The following is an 18,405-nucleotide window of genomic DNA, read 5'->3' on the forward strand; positions in this document are numbered from 1 at the left end:
CTGTGTGTGTGAAGTACCTGGATGACTCACTCACTCACTAAGATCAAATACTCACTCGCTTTCCTTGGGGCGTCTTCCTCTTATGTCATTATCTGACTTCATCTTCTGCTGCCCATCGCAGCTACTTCTACTGTTCTTTCCTTTTGGCATATGCCCATGCTTTCCAGCCTCCAGACCTTTGCTCATGCTGTTCATCCTGCCATGCATGCCTTTTCTCCCTCTTTCATTCCCACCATTCCAAATCTTATTGCCTTCACTGTTCAGCTCAAATGCCCCCTCCTCCAGGAAGCCTCTTCTCCCAGGAGCTCTGTGCTCTCGACAAGAACACAGATAACAGGAGCACCACAAGGGGCCGCTCTCTGCCCACGCTGGCCTCCTTTACCTTCTGCTGGGGTCAGACTCAAACAAGTAGAGCCTTTTTCTCCCCCACCCCGCAGTACACAAAAGTGCCCACTAGGTGGTGATAGAACGACAAATTCCCAGCGGAAATGAGTAATACGGGAGGCCAACCGCCTGCCTCATTCATTTCTTCAACAAATGTTTGCTGACCACCTGCCATGTCCAAAACTGTAGCACCACAGTGGTAAACAAAGTAACAAGGTCCCAGCTCTCGAGCGGGGGGAGGTATGCAGAGGGAGAGGGAGACACAAAAAAATAGGAACTAAAGCAAGAAAAACGTGGGACAGAGGTGAAGGCTGTACAGAAACGCTGGGGCCTGCTTGCATCCAGACCTCTGACTGAGCATGTTTTCAGTGAACAGCAAGACCAGTAATCAAAGCAGCACTTAGGGCCTCAGAGACTGGCCAAGTTGGAAGATACCCTAGTCCCCCGGCAGTCAAAGTGCAGTCTGGCCCAATGTCACAGTCCAGGTACCCAGAGAGGCTGACTTAGGAGCACCTGCACTGTGCCAGTATTGGTGGGCACTCTTCTGTGTGTTGCCTCTTGCAGCCCTGCCCTATGGCCTGGGAGGGAGCCACACGCTTCCCTGTCTCTCACCCTGCAGTGCTCCCCTGGCAGTTTGATCTTCAGGGGTCTTCAGTGTGTGCCACATGCCCGGGCTGCGTCAGTCTATGCCTGAGTGGGCGTGGTGAGGCCGCTAGGTTACACAGTCAGCGCTGGGGTGCTGCGGTGGAACGCGAGCTCAGAGGACCAAGGCTGGACTCTAGCCAGGGCTAGAACAGTGGAGAAGAGAGCAAGGTAGGTCCCCAGGACAGCTGATCAGGGTTCAGGAGGGTAACTGTGTTGGCTCAGGAGCTCAAGGTTCCAGATTCCAGAAGTCAGGAGTGGGGACAAGTCTTAGAGATCAGGCAGATAACAGACCTAACAGCTGACCTAACAGATGCCCAAGGGCTGATCGGACCCCTCAGCCAGGGTGCTGCAGGCCGACACCCCTGAGCACTCCACACCCCTGCCCAAGGGCAGGAGAGGTCCAGGGCCTGGAGCATTGGGGGAGCCCGCTGGGGGCAAGTGTCACAGCTGTGGGGAGTGAAGCCAGTGGGGACAGGGAGGCAGGCAGTGCCGACGTGGACACGGGCATGGCTTGGGCCCATTTTCTTCCCCTGGCCAAAGGGGTGAGGTTGAAAGTCAATCCCATTCTGTCAACATTTCCTGTGTACCGCTGAGGCCCCAGCGCTGCATTCGGCACATACCAACCACCCTGACATCAACAGATTGTCCCCATTCTGTAGTTTGGAAACTGAGGACCAGACAGAAGTGCTTTGCCTGATGCCCCCTGGTCAGTTTGTAGCCAAGGCAGATTTTGTGAGCCAGCCAGCCTTGTTCTCACGACACCTCAGAAATGCACAAACCACAAGCACCTAACTTTCTGCTTCTAAAGAAATCTTCAGATGTGTCTTCGCCAATATTATTGCACTACTGCTGCATAGCAAATGACCACAAACGTAGTGGCTTCAAACAACAGCCCTTTACCATCTCACATATGACTAGTCACATATGCTAGGTAGATAGAAACAGAACAGAACAGAATGTCAAGTTCAGAAATAGACCTTAGTAGACCCAAATTGAGTATACGATGGTAGAATTTCAAATTAGTGGGGAAAGGATGGATTATTTCATAAAAGGTATTGAACAACTTGCTGGCCATCAGAAAAAAAACAGAGAGAGATCAAAATCTCAGTAAAAAATTAAATCATAAAAGTACCAGGCCTAGAAAGCATGAGAGATTTTTTTAAAAAAATTAACCCCTATGTGGAAAAGGCCTTTTTATGTGTGGCAATTTTAGGAGGCCAATGCCTTATCCATTAGGCGACTGGGATATGTGTGGCAATTTTAAAACATGGCCCCCAAAGTCTTCCATATTTTTCCCATCAAGACACGGGGTCCATGCCCCCTCCTGGAATCTGGGCTCTGTGACTGGAAAACCAATGGAATGTGGCAGCAGCACCATTGCCAGGCTCAGGCCTTAAGAAATGGAGAGCTTCTTCTTTCTGTCCCTTGGAATGGCCTAGGCTTGGAGCCCAGGCTCCAGGCAGTGAGGAAGTTCAAGCCAGATGCAGAGATACTGTGTCGATGTTCAGGCCAGCAGCCCATCCGAGGACCCAGCTGACAGTCAGCATCAATGAGCAGACTTACGAGTGAAGAAGCCTTCAGCTGATTCTAGCCCAACCACCATATGACCGCCCAGCATGACAGAGCCGGAACCAAAACCCCTAGCTGAGCCCAGCCAACCTCCAGAACCATAAGAGATGATAATAGAATGATTGTTGCTGCTTTAAACCACAACATTTTGGGATCATTCATTATACAATAAGAGGAAATTGATATACTATGCATGACCAAACCGAGAAGCCATACGAATAAAAAATTTCTGCGTTAAAAATAATTAACAAAATCATAAGAAAACAAACCAGGGCAAAGACCATATTTGCAACTCATTTTACAGACAAAGGGCTAATTTCCTTAGGATACAAATAGTTCCCACAAATCACTAAGACAACAACGCCCAACTCATCTGAACAGGCAAAGGATATCAGCCCATAGTTTGTAGCAAAGGAAACAGCCCTTAAATGAATGAAAAGTGCTCAGCTTGGCATAAAAGAAAACTGTAAATTGAAATTACAATAAAACACCATTTTACAAAATAATACACTGGGGAAATAAGTGCTTTCAACATTACTGGTAGGGGTGCTAATTGACCAACTTCTATGGAAAGCGTTTTATCAGTATCTATGAAAATTTATAGTACACATATTTTTTGACCCAGGAATTCTGCTTCTAGGAATTTACCTTACAGACGTACTTACACATGCACAAAATGACACCTGCTCATCCTTGTGGCACTGTAATGTAAAAGATAGAAACAACCTATGCGTCCATTAATATGGGACTGTTCATATTTGTGGTCCACTCCCACAGTGAAATACTCCGCTTCAATAAAAAGAATGAGGCACGGCTATGTGTACTGATGTGGAATGATCTCCAAGATATACTGTTCAGTGAAAAACTTGGGTACTACAAAGAGTACATGCTACTTCTATGTGAACGATATATGCATATTCTTATATAAACATGAAACATCTCTGGGAAAATGTGATGGTCTCTAGGGAGGGGACCTGAGTGGTGAGAGACAGAGTAGAAGAGAGAGAATTTTCACCACACAGCCTTGTATACCTTTGAGAATTTGTAACTTGTGTATTTACTATCTATTCCAAAAATAAAAACACTCATTTCAAAATAGTACGTGAATAACTAGTTAACCATTTGGAAAAACATTAAGGACAGCTCCACCTCAAACCAAGTGCCCAAAATATTTCGAATGGATTTAAGATTTAAATGCAGAAGTGAAATTATAAAAGTCCTACACAAACTTCTTTTCTTACTGTCCTTTTGACTTTTTGCATGCTCTACATTTCCATCCCTCTGCTGGCGCTGTGGTCCTGCGCCTCTGTCAGTTGCCCAGGTGTCTCCCACGCTGCACATCCATGCTGATGACTCTGGAACAGCAGCTGCAGCCCCCACCTCTCACTGAGCTTTAGATTCATTAGCCCGCTTCTCTCCTGGGCTCCTCCACCTGAGCACCTCCCCCACCCCTGGGCATCTGGAGCTCAACCCTTTCCAGGCTGAACTCGGCCACCTTCTCACCTACCCCCCAACACCCGCACATCTCCTGGATATCCATCAAAGTGACAGCCACCTCCAAGAGTGCCCCCTAGCCAATACCTAAAAGTCCTCCCTCACTTGCCCCCTTCACCTTCTGTTATAAACTGAATGTTTGTGTCCACCCCCTCGATTCATATTTTGCAATCCTAACCCCCAATGTGATGGGATTAGTAGGAGGGGCTCTGGGAGGTGATTGGGTCATGAGGGTGCAGCCCTCCAGAATGGGATTATAAAAGAGGCCTTGGAGACCTCCCTTGCCCATTCCACCATGTGAGGACACGGGGAGACCATGGCCATCTGCCAGCACTTTGAGTTTGGACTTCCAAGCTCCCAGAACTATGAGAAATAAATGTCTGTTGTGTAAGCCACCCAGCCAATGGCTTTCTGTTACAGCAGCCCGAATAGACTAAGACGGGCCTTCTTCACTCCCAAGAGGTTTGCAGAGTGCTTAAGAGCTTGGGTCTGGAGTCAGGGTGATGTGCTTAAATCCAAGCTCTGCTTCTTATTAGCTGTGTGACCTTAAGCAAAGAACTTCATCGTTCTTGCCCTCAGCTTCCTCAGCTGGGAAGTAGGTAGAGTAACAGTATGTACCTTACAGGGTGTTGAGACGTTTTAATTACAGTGAGGTACCGTGTACTGTGCTTAGGACAGTGCTTAGAACTTGCTAAGAGCTCCATCAATCTTAGCTACTTATTAGATGACCAGTTTTACCCTGTGAAGCCCAGATCAGACCTCCAGCTCCTCTCCATTCTGGATCCTTCATGTCCCAACCACTGCACCTGATCCCTCCTCCTGGGCCCCCAGTTGGTTCCACGTTCTGGCTCATGCCCATCACCCTGTAGCACTTACTGAGCTCCAGCTGAGTGCTTTGCCTTGGGGGCAGGGGCCTACTGATGTGTCATGAGCCCTTCTGCCCCTGGTGGACAGCTTGCCCAGTGTCCTTGCCTGCCCTGGTGTATGGAAGGAACTGGACTCAGGTGTCACGGCTGATGAACAGAGGTTACCACCACAGGGACAGTGCTGTCCTCAGAGGGCCTGACCTAAGAACAGAAAAATACCTCGTTGTCTCAATGTTTGAGGTATTTCCGAAAGTGTCCCTGAGGTGGCCTAGCAGTGCAGATAATGATCTGTGGGAAAGACATTTATTAATGTGTTACTTAAGAGAGGGAGGTGGAGGTTAGAGCACTGGCCAGGGATCCAGGTGGCCTGGGGCACCAGCTCTGGACTCTCCTGAGACTTGCTGTGTAGCCCTAAGCTGGACATGTCTCCTCTCTGTTCCTGTCTCTATTCCCTATCTGAGGGCCAAGGGGGTAGAATGCATTCAGATAAAATCAACAGAGACCATCAGGCAGGATTTTGCCCTCTGGGCGCTCCCAGGCCTGGGAGCAAGTATTTGAACAGTCTCTAGCAGAGATGAAAGCCAAAGAGCTGAGGGACAGGCCTGGGTCCTCCCATTTGTCCTGCGTCTGGCTTTTGCACCTGTATCTCTGATCAACTGCCGGCCCCAGGGCACCAGCATGTGGGTTTCCTGGAATGTGTTACTAGTTGTCAAGCACCCACAAGATGTGTTACACCTTGTTGTAAGCCCATAGCTCATGCTCTCAACAAGCCATGAGTCAGGTACTATTATTATCCCCATTTTATAAATGAGAAAACTGAGGCATACAGCATTTCAATGACTTGTCGTTAGTATGCAGCAGATTTAAACCCAGTTTGTGTCCAGAGTCTGAGCTCCTCATTCTCTCCTCCATGGCCTCCATGCTTGATGAACACCCAACATGGCCCGGGGCCCACGCAAATGTTGCTTGTTTAATCATCACAATAACCTCAAAGGAAAGTTCTCATAACCTCATTTTATAGCTGAAAAAACTGAGGCTTAGGAAGGTGTTGTGAACTGATCCAGGCCACACAGCTTGTAAATGGACCAAGAGTCAGACCCAGTTTCGTCTGACTGCAAACTACTGGTCTGCTCCTGACCCCACAGTGCCTCATCCAGCACCTTGGCCCTGGCCCTATATATGACCTACCTCCAGCCAGACAGCAGGTATCTAGCGAGCTGGGTGGCCCATGACCAATTAAATTCCCCCTCACACCTGTGGGCTTCATATGGGAATAGCACCAAGTATTGAAGAGGCCCTTCCTGGATGCAGAATGCCCTGGTCCAGCCTCCTGTGTTTGCACAAAAGGCAAGGCTCAGAGCCCAGGCTGTGTGACCAAAGGGCCTGGAACACTGCCTGGAACAGTGTGACCATGATGGAACAGACTTAGCAAGGATGGTCAGGGCACTCAGGCCCTGGGAATGCGGATGGTCGCTGACCGCATCCCCCCTCCGGGAACACAGATACACTCTGACAGTTATAGTGCCCTGACAGACACCCACACACTCATACAGGACTCTCCCATGCATGCGCCTTTAACCACGCCAGCCACCCCAACCCCCGGACACCCCTGCCAGTCTGAGACCCTGGGGCAGTGGTGCCCAGAGAGAGGCCCTGGAGGGCAAGGGCCAAGGCACCAGCCTGGCGGCATCACCCAGAACGAGTTCCAGATCCACTGAGGCTTAATCACACACCTACAGTTGCACCGAGGCGCACACTCGGGACCTCACAGTTACACCACACACAAAGACACACTGTCACTGCCTGCACACACGCAGTGCGGGTACAGCTGCAATCCTACACGCCCCGGCACGCGGCCCGCTCGCGCCCCGCCCAGCCCCGGGCCCGCCCCTTCCGAAGCCCCGCCCCGGCCCGGGCCCCGGCCCCGCCTCCACGTCGCATCCCGCTTCCGGCAGGCAGGGTTCGGTTCAGTGTCCAGCGGCAGCAGGTTGAATGAGGCCAGTGCGACTCATGAAGGTGTTCGTCACCCGCAGGATCCCCCCCGAGGGCAGGGCAGCGCTCGCTCAAGCCCCAGAGTAAGAGCCCGGTGCCCTGCGGAGCCTCCCCCACCCCCCCACCCATGGAGCGCGAGGGTGGGATTGTGTCGGGCAAGGGGCTGCGGAACCCCGACACCTCCCCGGGATCTCGTGCACCCCGGAACACAGGGTGACTCAGCGTCTCCAGGAGCTACTTTGGGGGTGCCCGGGGCTGCGCCTGGGCGGACTGGGGCGGCCTCGAGAGACCCCAGTTATTTTTGGTGGAGAGAATGGGACGGTCCCAGGGGCCAGAGAGAGCCGGAATCCTGCGCTTGGGCCTTGCTGGACTTTGCAGCCTGTGCCTGGCCGGGACGGTTTTGGAGTTTTGGGGATCCCTGAAGTTCTCCGGGGCCCGGCTCTCTCCAGACCCGTTGCAGTGACGCTGAGACCTGCGTCTCTCCTGGCACTTGCCATGGGGGTGAGGGGGGAAAGACTGGAGCACTTCCCAGTCATGGCCTGGGGAGAGAGGAGAGACCTCTGATGCAAAGTCCAGGCTGTTAATTCTTTACCCTGCAAGGTCACTTGATGGGGTCAAGGACCTTGTCATTTCACTGATCTGGTCCCTTGGAGCTTGGCAGGGGCCTTGGGTGACATTTCTTAAATTGAACCCTGCATGCCAGCCTTGCCAAGTGCTTCATATTTATAGACTCTTTTAATCTTTGCAACACTGTGAAGTTGGTATTATAATCCTCATTTTGCAGATGAGAAAACAGGCTGGGCGAGGTTAAGTCCTTTGCTCAAAGTTACCCAGCTTTGCGTGTGGCAGGGCTGGGATTTGAACTCAGCTCTATCTCATTGCAGTCTGGGCACTGCGTTATGCCGATCGGTCCTGCCAATGTCAGGCAGGGAGAAGGTGGAACCCAGCCTGAGAAACCAGTGCCAGGGGAAAGTGAAATTTAATTCGTTGAATGCAACACAAGTTTTGCAGAGGACCTGTCCTGCCCTGAGCATCGAGGGGGAGGAACAATGGCAGTAGCTCACACTGTGACAGCCCGTGGCCACAAGCTCAGGGAAAGGAGGATGAAAGGTGACCTGTGCCTTTCAGGTGGCCCCCCATTGCCCCAGGGTCTGGCTTAGTGGGCCAGATGCTGCAGCAGGGTGTTCTGGGAGCGCCAGCAGCTGCTCTGTGTCGGACACCTGTAGATGCTCCTACATGTTGTCTGCACTGAATTAAATGGCCAGGGCTGGGGGGCTGGGCAGCACCTCAGGAACATGCCCGGTGCCCATACGTGTACTCCTCCATGTTGCATTGCTCTGATCTTGCCTTCCTGGCAAAGTCCTCAAGTGTGAGAGTTTTTCATCTCATGGACTCACAGGACAGGACATGCAACTGGACATGGAATCCCATCCCATTTGCTGCAGCACACCCTCCACCCGCAACTGGCCTTCCCAACAATTGGCCACCTGGGCCAGATGCTCACTGCCTGGGAGCCTCCTGGGAGGGTGAGGAAGCTCTTCCTTGTGCTGAGCTGAGAGCTGTCCCCATGACTTTCTTCTTTCAGTTTAGGCTCTTGTCAGCCCTCTCTGCTCTGTGATAACCCTTCACCCTTCAGCCACCCTCTCAGGACAGTTCTGAAGTTGCCCATACCTGACCCAACTCCCCTCAGCCAATCCCAGGCAGCCTGAGGCCAGAGCAAGCAGAAGGCAATGTTTCCCTCGGAGAGAGGGACTGTGGATGGGGCTGGGGCGACTTTGGGGGCCTGGGAGCATCTTCAGGACTCCTCTTTTCTGAGTGGTCTTTCCTGTGCCCTCAGCTGTGAAGTGGAGCAGTGGGATTCAGATGAGCCCATTCCCGACAAGGAGCTGGAACGAGGTGTGGCCGGGGCACATGGCCTGCTTTGCCTCCTCTCTGAGCGTGTGGACAAGAAGCTCCTGGATACCGCAGGTGTGTGCACTGGACAGGTCTGGGAGGATTCTGAGGGTACCTCAGACTGTGGGGCACATCAGCCTACTGCACTTAGGGCCCCGAGCAGGTCTGCAGGGCCCTCTCTGAGTGAGGGCATCGGCTGTACTACTAGGCCAGAGGGAGCAGTTTTGTGCAGCTCCATCTGGCACACATATTGTTCCTCTCTCCTGCCTGTGAATCCCTGGAGGAAGGCCTTTGGAGGGCAGAGACCATGTGTGGAGGCAGCAAAAGGTGTGGGGGGGGGGCATCCCGAGGTCTGGGGTCTTTGTCCAGCCCTCCCACAGCTATGCTTTCTGACCTCCAGCAAGGCCCTGCCCCTCTGGGCCCATCTAAAGAGTGCAGGAGGGGCTGAAAACCACGAGGAAAGATAGAAACCATGCTTTTTCTGCACAACAGGACCCAATCTCAAAGTCATCAGCACACTGTCTGTGGGCGTTGACCACTTGGCTTTGGATGAAATCAAGAAGCGGTAAATGCAGTTTGGGTTCTGGAAGGGGGCCCGGAGTGAGGGGTGACTACCGGACGGGGAGGAAGGGGAGCTAATCCCTGACTTATTCAGTGAGAATGTGAGGTGGCTGATGATAAAATCTGTCCACATGTGCACAGGTCAGTTAAAATAAGCCTGAGAGGTCAGAAACAGTGGGTAATAGCTGGCCAGGTATCACCCTTTCACATTCATTATCTTTTTTTTTTATTAGTTTCAGGTATACAAAACAATGTACTAGTTAGACATTCACACCCCTCACAAAGTGATAACCTCCTCCCCCCATCTACCACCCCTCTGACATCGTATGTAGCTGTTATAATTCCATTGAGTCTTTTCCCTATGCTGTACTCCACATCCTGTGACTCTATATATTAAATTATAGTTGACATTCATTATTATTCAACTTCAGCTTCAGCAGTGGCCAGGCATCATTATCTTTTCTGACCACAACAGCCCCTTGAAGTAGAAAAGGCATGGATTATTATTTTTCCCTATAGATGAAGAAATTCAGAAAGGTTAAGTATAATAGTTACTTGCTCCAGATTTTGGACCTTCTTTCCCATCTTCATATCCTTCCCACAGCGGGAGATAATTGAAATGGAATGAGGGGCTGACCATTCCTGAGTATTCATTTACAGCTCTGAGCTTCCTGGCAGGCAGTGCAAAGAGGGAGCAAAGCAGCACCATGGAAATGTCCCAGCATTAGAAATTGCTGACGGTGCTTGAGGCCAGTGTTACCACCAAATGTTTGCTTCATAGCGGGATCCGTGTGGGCTACACCCCAGACGTCCTGACAGACTCCACTGCAGAACTCGCCGTCTCCCTGCTGCTCACCACATGTCGCCGGCTGCCGGAGGCCATTGAGGAAGTGAAGAAGTGAGTGAACACCTGGCGGGAAAGTTGGCTCTGCCCAGCAGCTGGCTACCGAGCACCCAGTGTTGCCTTGGCCCAGATGTGATCCCTGTCCCCAGATGTTACTGTCCCCAGGTGTTCCCCATCTAGTGAGGAGGGACAGATTAAGCCCAAGTAGTAAAGTACAAGGCAGAACTGAAATAAACAGGGCTTGAAGGGAAATCGTGAGAGAAGAGGAGAAGGAAGGTGAGGTAAGGGGAGGAGTATAGATCACGGAAGACTTCATAGAGGAAGTAGCAGGTGGGTGTCGTCGTGAGTGCTTAGAAAGACAGGTCCACCAGCCCTTAAAATGTGGAAATCCGAAAACTCTGAAAACTGGAAGTTGTTTCATGAATCTTTCGGTAGCAAAGCTTAACTGGAACTAACAGGAGGCTGCTTATGGTTTGGATTTCTCCCAGTCAGTGTGAATATTCATGTGTTTTGTTGCAGGTAGACCAAAGTGTTTGATAGTGTACTACCCCAGAGGTTGCTGAGGGTGTTGCACAGAATATAGCAGATGCACTATACTACCTTTCTAAAATCTGAAAATTTTGGAATCTGGCCTGAGGGTTTCAGATCAGGGGTTTGGGTCTGTATGCCCAGAGTTGAGGAAGGTATTCTGGGTGCAGGGACTGGCCTGTGCAGAGTCTGGGAGACAGGCAAATGCAGGCCCTCAGAGCCTGTGGCCCAGGAGCGTGGGCTCTGGGCGGGGGCTGTGCACAGCAGCATGGCGCTGACTAGACACCGTGCTGAGTGTCCCACTCACCCTCCTCCCTAGGGAGTCAGAGCCTTCAATGGAGGCTCCATTCCGCTGTCCGCCCACGGCAACAGGGTGGGCCTGTGGCTTTACTTTTTATTGCTTCCGTAGGACACCGAGGATACGGGTTTTGGAATCCCAGATCCCAAGCTCACAACCTGCTGCTACTAACTCTGAGCTGGCTGGATCACCTCAGTCAGGTCCCCCTTTCTGGTCTCAGTTTCCCTGTCTGCAAAATGCGATGAGCACTTCCAAAGCTGCTTCCAGCGCTCAGGTTCTGAGTCCCCAGTGGCTTTAAAGGAAGAGTCATTCCTGCTGCTTGTCCGCAGCACTGAGTGGCTGAGGGCGTAACTCACGCCACTCTCAGTGCTCAGACCTGGAGGGCAGTTGCTATCCCTTGGACCACAGCGCCTGCCCCGGGGTGCTGGCTCTGTGAGGTCACAGTGGGCCCTCGTCTTTGCCCCAGGCCGGGGCCTCTCACCCACTCCTCTCCCTTCCCCGCAGCGGTGGCTGGACGTCATGGAAGCCCCTGTGGTTGTGTGGCTACGGCCTCACAGGCAGCACCGTCGGCATCATCGGGCTGGGGCGCATCGGTGAGGCCACCTACCCTCCTGCCTATCGCTGCTCGCATGGCTTGGTTTGAATCTCCAGCATGTGTCTGGATGCTGACAATCCTTCTTTGGAAAGAGTTGTCATAACTGCGTGTGATCGGTGCACTTTGCATGCAGTAGGGATATTTCTAATGGGAACACACAGCTTTGTAACACACAGGCAAAAATAAAAACAAAAACCAGAAACTCAGGCATTCCTTAAGAACTCAATAGGAGAAGACGCAAGTTGTAAGAGCCAGGGTTCTTTATGGCTACAGCTCCATACGGAACAGATGAAAGCAATGATGAAGAGGAGGGGTGGGAGCCGTTAGTGGGGCTTTACTGTGGGAGAGCCCGTGCTCCCCTAGGCTAGGGTTTTAGAAAGCATTTGACTCGTAAAGCCTTAACTCAGGAACCTCAAGGTCCCGTGGGCGGAATTTACCTGTGACGCCGCAGCAGCAGCAGAGCTGGTTTTCTTCCAATGGTCCCTGTTTGGAGATGCCTGGCGTAGAGGCTTGAGCTCAGCCAGGCAGCTCTCGGTAGTTCTCTGGCGTCCTGCCTGCTGCAGAGATGAGAGTGAGGATAGAAAATGTGGATAATCTATCTGGCCAGCTAGCAGGCCTACCTTTCACACTAGAGAGTTGCTTAGAAGAAACCATAAGCTTTGGGGCATGTGCTGAGTCCAAAATCCAGCTGCTCAAGCCTGTCTCAGCAGCAGCATATGTGAAAAGATCTTACAGATTAACGGCAAGTTGGCAGTTTGCAATGCCACCAAAACGTTAAATGAAGGGCAGCTGGATGGCTCAGCTGGTTAGAGCGCAAGCTCCGAACAACAGGGTTGCCAGTTTGATTCCCACATGTGCCAGTGAACTGCACCCTCTACAACTAGATTGAAGACAACGAGCTGCCTCTGAGCTTCCCAAAGAGTGGCTGGATGGCTCAGTTGGTTAGAGCACCAGCTCTCAACAACAAAGTTGCCAGTTCAATTCCTGCATGGGATGGTGGGCTGTGCCCCCTGCAACTAAAGATTGCAAATGGCAACTGGAATTGGTGCTGAGTTGCGCCATCCACAACTAGATTGAAGGACAATGACTTGGAGCTGATGGGCCTTGGAGAAACACACTGTTCCCCAATATTCCCCAATAAAATTTTAAAAAAAGAAAAGTTAAATGAGGTCCGGAACTGCATTAACACAAGCAGAAGGTCCAGAAAGATGGGAGGGTACTGTTTGGTCAGACCTCTCCTGGGATGCCAGGTCCAGTACACAGGGAAGCTTAGAAAATGGCCCTTGAGATGGCTGGGACCATGTGGGGACAGCATAAGCCAATCACAGCCACAGAGGAGCTGTGGTGCTGCCTCCAGCCCTATGAAGATCTGTTACGTGGACCCCTGAGGGTAGTTTGGGCTGGCTGGGGGCTGGTTACACAGGGGCAGGACCAGTTAACATTGGGACTGTACTGATGAAAGGATCTGCTCTCTCCTCAAGGGGCTCCCTGCCCCTGGAGCTGCTATCCTTGCCTTCTGAGGGTTTGGGAACAGCCATGACGCTGACTCCCTGTCTCCAGGCCAGGCCATTGCTCGGCGTCTGAAACCGTTCGGGGTCCAGAGATTTGTGTACACAGGACGCCAGCCCAAGCCTCAGGAAGCAGCAGAATTCCAGGCAGAGTTTGGTAAGTAAAACTTTGATTTCCACAGGCTCTTCATCTGTGCTCAGTCAAAGGCTTCTCCCTATTTTCTGTAATGGTAACATTTGCAGGCAGAATGCAGGAGCTCCAGGTGTGTCCGGAGCTTGTGACAGGCCTTTGGTGTTATTGGATCTACTTGCCCTGGACACAGAGGCCCACTGAAGGAGCAGAGACTTACCTGGGCCACCTAGCGAGTTCTCTCAGTGCCAGGAAAGCACTCTAGGTCTGTCTTTCAGAGTCCCTTGTCACCATGGGCAGAGCAACAGGGATGATGACAGACAGAAGGAACTGCTGGGAACTTTCACTCACAGTTTCCTTAATAAACTGTTGAGCACCACCCCGCAGCCTGTGTCCAGGTGAATCCAGCCCCCTGGCAGGGTGCACAGCGTGGTGTGCAAAGGGCAGGCTGAATTTCAGCCATTCCTCACCGCCTTGGCACTTTGGGCCCTGAAGTTGGTGAAAGCCAGAGTGGCCCAGACCCCACTGTGTGACCTTGAACAAACTCCTGCCTCTCTCTGGCTTTAATTTCCTCATCTGTTAGACCAGGGTGCTGCATGTAATGATATAGTACACCAGGGTCCCATGAGTGGCTGTCAACATTGTACAATTATCAGAGTTGTCCAGGTAGAGAGAAGGCCTTCAGGAAGTACCTGTGGAGTTCCCATTATGGGAGGAGGAGACAAGGATCTGGTCTCCTACCCTCTTGCGGCCCCTAAGCTGGGACTCAGCATCTGATGGAGCCATGCCTTCCCCCAGTGTCCACCCCCCAGCTGGCTGCCGAGTCTGATTTCATCGTTGTGACCTGCTCCTTAACACCTGCAACCAAGGGGCTCTGCAACAAGGACTTCTTCCAGCAAATGAAGAAAACGGCCGTGTTTGTCAACATCAGCAGGTATCCTGGGGCCACCCAACATCCCTGAGTCACTGGGCTGTCCTTGCTTCTGGGGATCTGAGGATTTTCTTCCCTGTGGGTTGTCAATGAGACCTCAGGCTGAGCTTGCCTTGCCCCTCTCCACAAAATAACCAACAGCCAACTCAGAAACACAGTAAAGGCCACGAGAGAGCAGCCAGGCTGGGAGGAAGAGCGGTGTGAGCAGGTCCTGGCCTGTCTGGTTCCCAGCAGTACCACAGCGTTGCTCAGGGGTGTTGGTTCAGGGAGTGAAGGCACGATGGCGGCGACTTCCCAGGTAACCTTGGGCAGCCCCTGTTCATCTGCATCACAGAGGGTTGGACTTTATGATTTGACAGCCCTTCAGAGGCCAGCTTTCCCTTGCACTGAACCTGGGTCTGTCTGTGTGAGTTAGTGACAGCTCGACACCTCCATGTTTCTGGGAAGATAGACCCAAATCAAGTCTTGGTTCCTCAAAGTGTCCCCAGGGTGCCTTCAGGCTACTGGGCGTGTTATGGGGGCAGACTGTCCCTCTCTGCCTTTCCAACCCCTTCCTACCGTGTTTCCCCAAAAATAAGACCTAGCTGGACCATCAGCTCTAATGCATCTTTTGGAACAAAAATTAATATAAGACCCGGTATTATATTAATATATTACATTACATTATATTATATTATTTATATTATTATATTATAAAGGCCGGGTCTTACAGTAAAATAAGACCACGGTAGCTGGTGCCCTTTTAACCTGCTTAAATCAGTTTGGAGGCAACAAAGATGAGGGAAGGGGTTGGATGAGATCACCTCCCAGGGATCTCCATCCCAGAGGCCCCTGTAATTACTAATGTTTAGCTCTCAGGTTGGTGCAAAAGTAATTGTGATTTTTGCAATTTTTTTTTTTAACTTTTAAACCGCAATTCCTTTTGCACCGACCTAATATAAAGGAGGTGACCTGGAGGCAGAGTGAACACAGGGTTCATGCTGAAGGCCAACAGTATACAGCTTGCATTACTAAGCACCCACACGGCCCAGTACTGTGCAAGACGCTGTGTGACTTATTATTGCACAAGTATTATTTAGTGCACGATATGAAGTCTCCAGCCAGTCATTTCTTCAGTGGTTCAGTCATAGGAAGACTTACTCAGGTGGATGTCATTAGGGGTGTTCTCCTGTCTCTGCCCTCAGACAGGTAGGTGATTGATGGTTTGCTGCAGTGGTTCTCAGCAGGTTGTCTGGGTACCAACTAGATCTGAAACATCTGGATGGGGCCCTATACAAATGCAGAGTTCTGGGCCCTGGTTATGCAGTGGTGCACGTCAGTAAGCTTAATCCTCCCAGGACTCCTGGGAGTTCGGTAATATTTTTTCCTGTCTCACAGAGGAGGAACTTGAGGCACAGAGAATCTGAGACACTTGCCCAAGGTCACACAGCTAGAAAGTGGCAGGGCTGTGTTTCTCTGATTATAAGACCTGTGTTACTATACAGATGTAAGTACCTGTATATAAGTAAGTAAGATGTAAGTAAGTAGGACATACTGCTTTAAAAGTCAGTGCCAAGGTCAGTGGGAAAATTCATTCTGTGGGTTGTTCTGCCCTAAGGGCAGCCTGGGTGCGGGGAGCTGCTGGGCACCCACATCACCACTGTCATTGCCAGGGGAGACGTGGTAAACCAGGATGACCTGTACCAGGCGTTGACCAGCGGTCAGATTGCAGCTGCTGGACTGGATGTGACGACCCCAGAACCACTGCCTACAAACCACCCTCTCTTGACCCTGAAGAACTGTGGTAAGAACTGTGCTTTTTGAATGCAGTCAGCCATGTGCTGTCCGGCAGGAGCACGGGAGTAGTTAGAGGGGGTCTGGAGGTGCTGTGTGTGACGCTCCCGCACGCAGTACCGAGCACCGTACATGTTTATACCATTAATGGCACTGGTTCATGACGCCATGGGGCAGGGGCTCCTGCGTGTGCGCACCTCGGTCTGCGTCCCTAAAGGAGTGAAGGGAGGTAGGGCGTGAATGGATTGGTTTAAAAAGAGTGGGTTGACTGCATGTCTGATATTCATAGCTAGTCACGTGTAACACGGGTAAAACCCATTACTATAGATTGCCGTTATCAGTTTAAGTGTGAGAAGTCATAGGTGTACTTTCAATACCAACATTTGCAACTTGTGCCAGTTACTAAGCTCTTGTCTCTTGACTCCAAAGCTACCCTTGTGTGTCCTACTTTTGTGGTGCAGGGGCTGGGACGCTGCTGGGCCCTGTCAGTGTAGATGCTGGGGGCAGCCTGGCAGGCCAGGGGCAGCAGGATGTGGCTCGCTCCCTCCTGCCTTCCTGTCTGGGCGCGGCAGGCAGCAACTTCTTCACTGGCAGCAGCAGTTCTTCCCATAGTGGTTTCGGTCTGCAGTTTTCCCAGCACCTGGTTTACCATTGAGCCCCCACAGACACAAGCCACAGCCGGTGCCCCACACAGGTCTGAGCTGCAGCTCCAAAAGGGCCCCCTAAGTGTTAATAATCCTGCCCTTTCCCTCGGTCCCCCTAGTCCTAGGGTGGTAGATGCTCCCAACAGACGCTGTCTCTGCGATACCTCAGGACAGGGTTTCTCAAGTTCGGTTCCTTAGTCACCTGGAGGGACTGATTAGACACAGGGCACTGGGCCGCCAAGGGTTTCTGCTTCCATAGAGCGGGGGTGGGGGACCTGAGAATGTCTGCTTCTGTCTGACATGCTCCTGTGCCAGTGCTGCTGGGCCTGGGACCCACTGCCTTAGTGTTCCTTCTTAGCCTCCTCAGTTACCTCGTTAACAACTTCACACCTAGTTACAGTTCTTTATATTCAGCTCTATCTGTTCAGGTAGCTGGTGTGGTTTGTGTCTCCAGACTAATACATAGCTGTGAGTGGTAAGGGCCCTTGGCAGTCTGGGCCAGCCCCTGCCCTTTATTTACATTCTGGAATGGAAAGCCAAAGACAAGGTCCTAAACTGCCTTCCCCAGTGAATGCTCCCATTGTTGTAGCCCTTGGAAACGCTACCATCCCCACCCCCAACCAGCCGGATAGGAACACTGGCTGTCAGGCCCATGCCCACAGTCGAGAAAACTGTCCCCATCCCAAGGCCTGGGAGTTCGGCTCAGTGCCCAAGGTATTGCTTTCTAAAGGCACTCTTTAGGGACAAGTGACCTATCTTGCTTGGCATTGGGGCCACAGGAAGCTGTGCTGTGCAACATTTCATCTTGTCATTATTTCTGTAGGTCAGAAGCCCTGTGGAATCACTTTCAGGGGCGCAGGGTGTGGACAGTCAGTGAAGCTGGCACCATTCACACTCTGATACCTGAAGGGCTGGGATCTAGATAAGCTCCCAGCTGACATTCTTGTTTTTAGGAGACGTGTCCCTTGTCAGCCTTGCACTTGGGTGTCAGGCACCTGGATTCCCTTCACTCTTACTCCACGCTCAGCGGTGGGGGAATGCAGTGCTTAGTGACAGGAGGGAAGGCAAAGAGAAGACTGTTGAGACAAGCTCTCTTTATTCTTCTTACTGGCAAACCTGAGCTGTGAAGGGACCTGCTTTAAGGCTCTTGACCCAACCCCCTCTCACCTCCTGTTCTCTCTTCTTTCCAGTGATCCTGCCCCACATTGGCAGTGCCACCCATGGAACCCGAAACATCATGTCCTTGTTAGCAGCTAACAACCTGCTGGCTGGCCTGAGAGGGGAGCCAATGCCCAGTGAACTCCAGCTGTAGCCAGATGAGACACCAAGGGCCAGGGGGCTCACAGTGTCCTAGGATGCTGTCGGGTGCGCCGGGCTTGATTTGGACCCACAGGGTGGGAGCGAAGGAAAAGTCTGATCTATACAGATTCTGCCTGGGGACGACTGGTGCTGACAGGTGTGTTTGCCACTTTTGTGGTTGGAAACATCTGAGCAAAAGTGTGTAATTCTATTAAATAGTTCTCTGAGACACGGTGTTGGCCTGTAACTGGCAGAAGCTAATGACAAGGGCATCTGCTTTACCTTTTCTAAATCCAGGCATCTAGTGACCTATGGGTTCAGCTTCACACCTCTGTCCTCGCCCCCTAGCATTTTAATTATTAGAACTTGTCCAAACCACTTGACCCGTCTGCTCGAATTCCTTCATATGTCCGTCACTGAGAACAGATGACCAGGGCCTAGTGGTGACCGT

General features: G+C 51.6%; 1 protein-coding gene across 1 annotated transcript; it reads left to right on the forward strand.

Annotated features, from left to right (window-relative positions):
• Positions 1 to 6,890: 6,890 nt before the first annotated feature.
• GRHPR (glyoxylate and hydroxypyruvate reductase) lies at positions 6,891 to 18,331 on the forward strand. The gene is made up of 9 exons (XM_081066443.1): positions 6,891 to 7,033; positions 8,788 to 8,918; positions 9,336 to 9,408; positions 10,186 to 10,302; positions 11,579 to 11,667; positions 13,230 to 13,334; positions 14,106 to 14,241; positions 15,891 to 16,021; positions 17,846 to 18,331. Exons 1-9 carry the CDS (start codon positions 6,951 to 6,953, stop codon positions 17,965 to 17,967), a joined length of 987 nt encoding a protein of 328 aa, XP_080922569.1. The 5' UTR covers positions 6,891 to 6,950; the 3' UTR covers positions 17,968 to 18,331.
• The last annotated feature ends 74 nt before the right edge of the window (positions 18,332 to 18,405 follow it).

Source organism: Rhinolophus hipposideros (genome assembly GCF_964194185.1).
Source record: "Rhinolophus hipposideros genome assembly, chromosome: 11".
NCBI lineage: Eukaryota > Metazoa > Chordata > Mammalia > Chiroptera > Rhinolophidae > Rhinolophus > Rhinolophus hipposideros.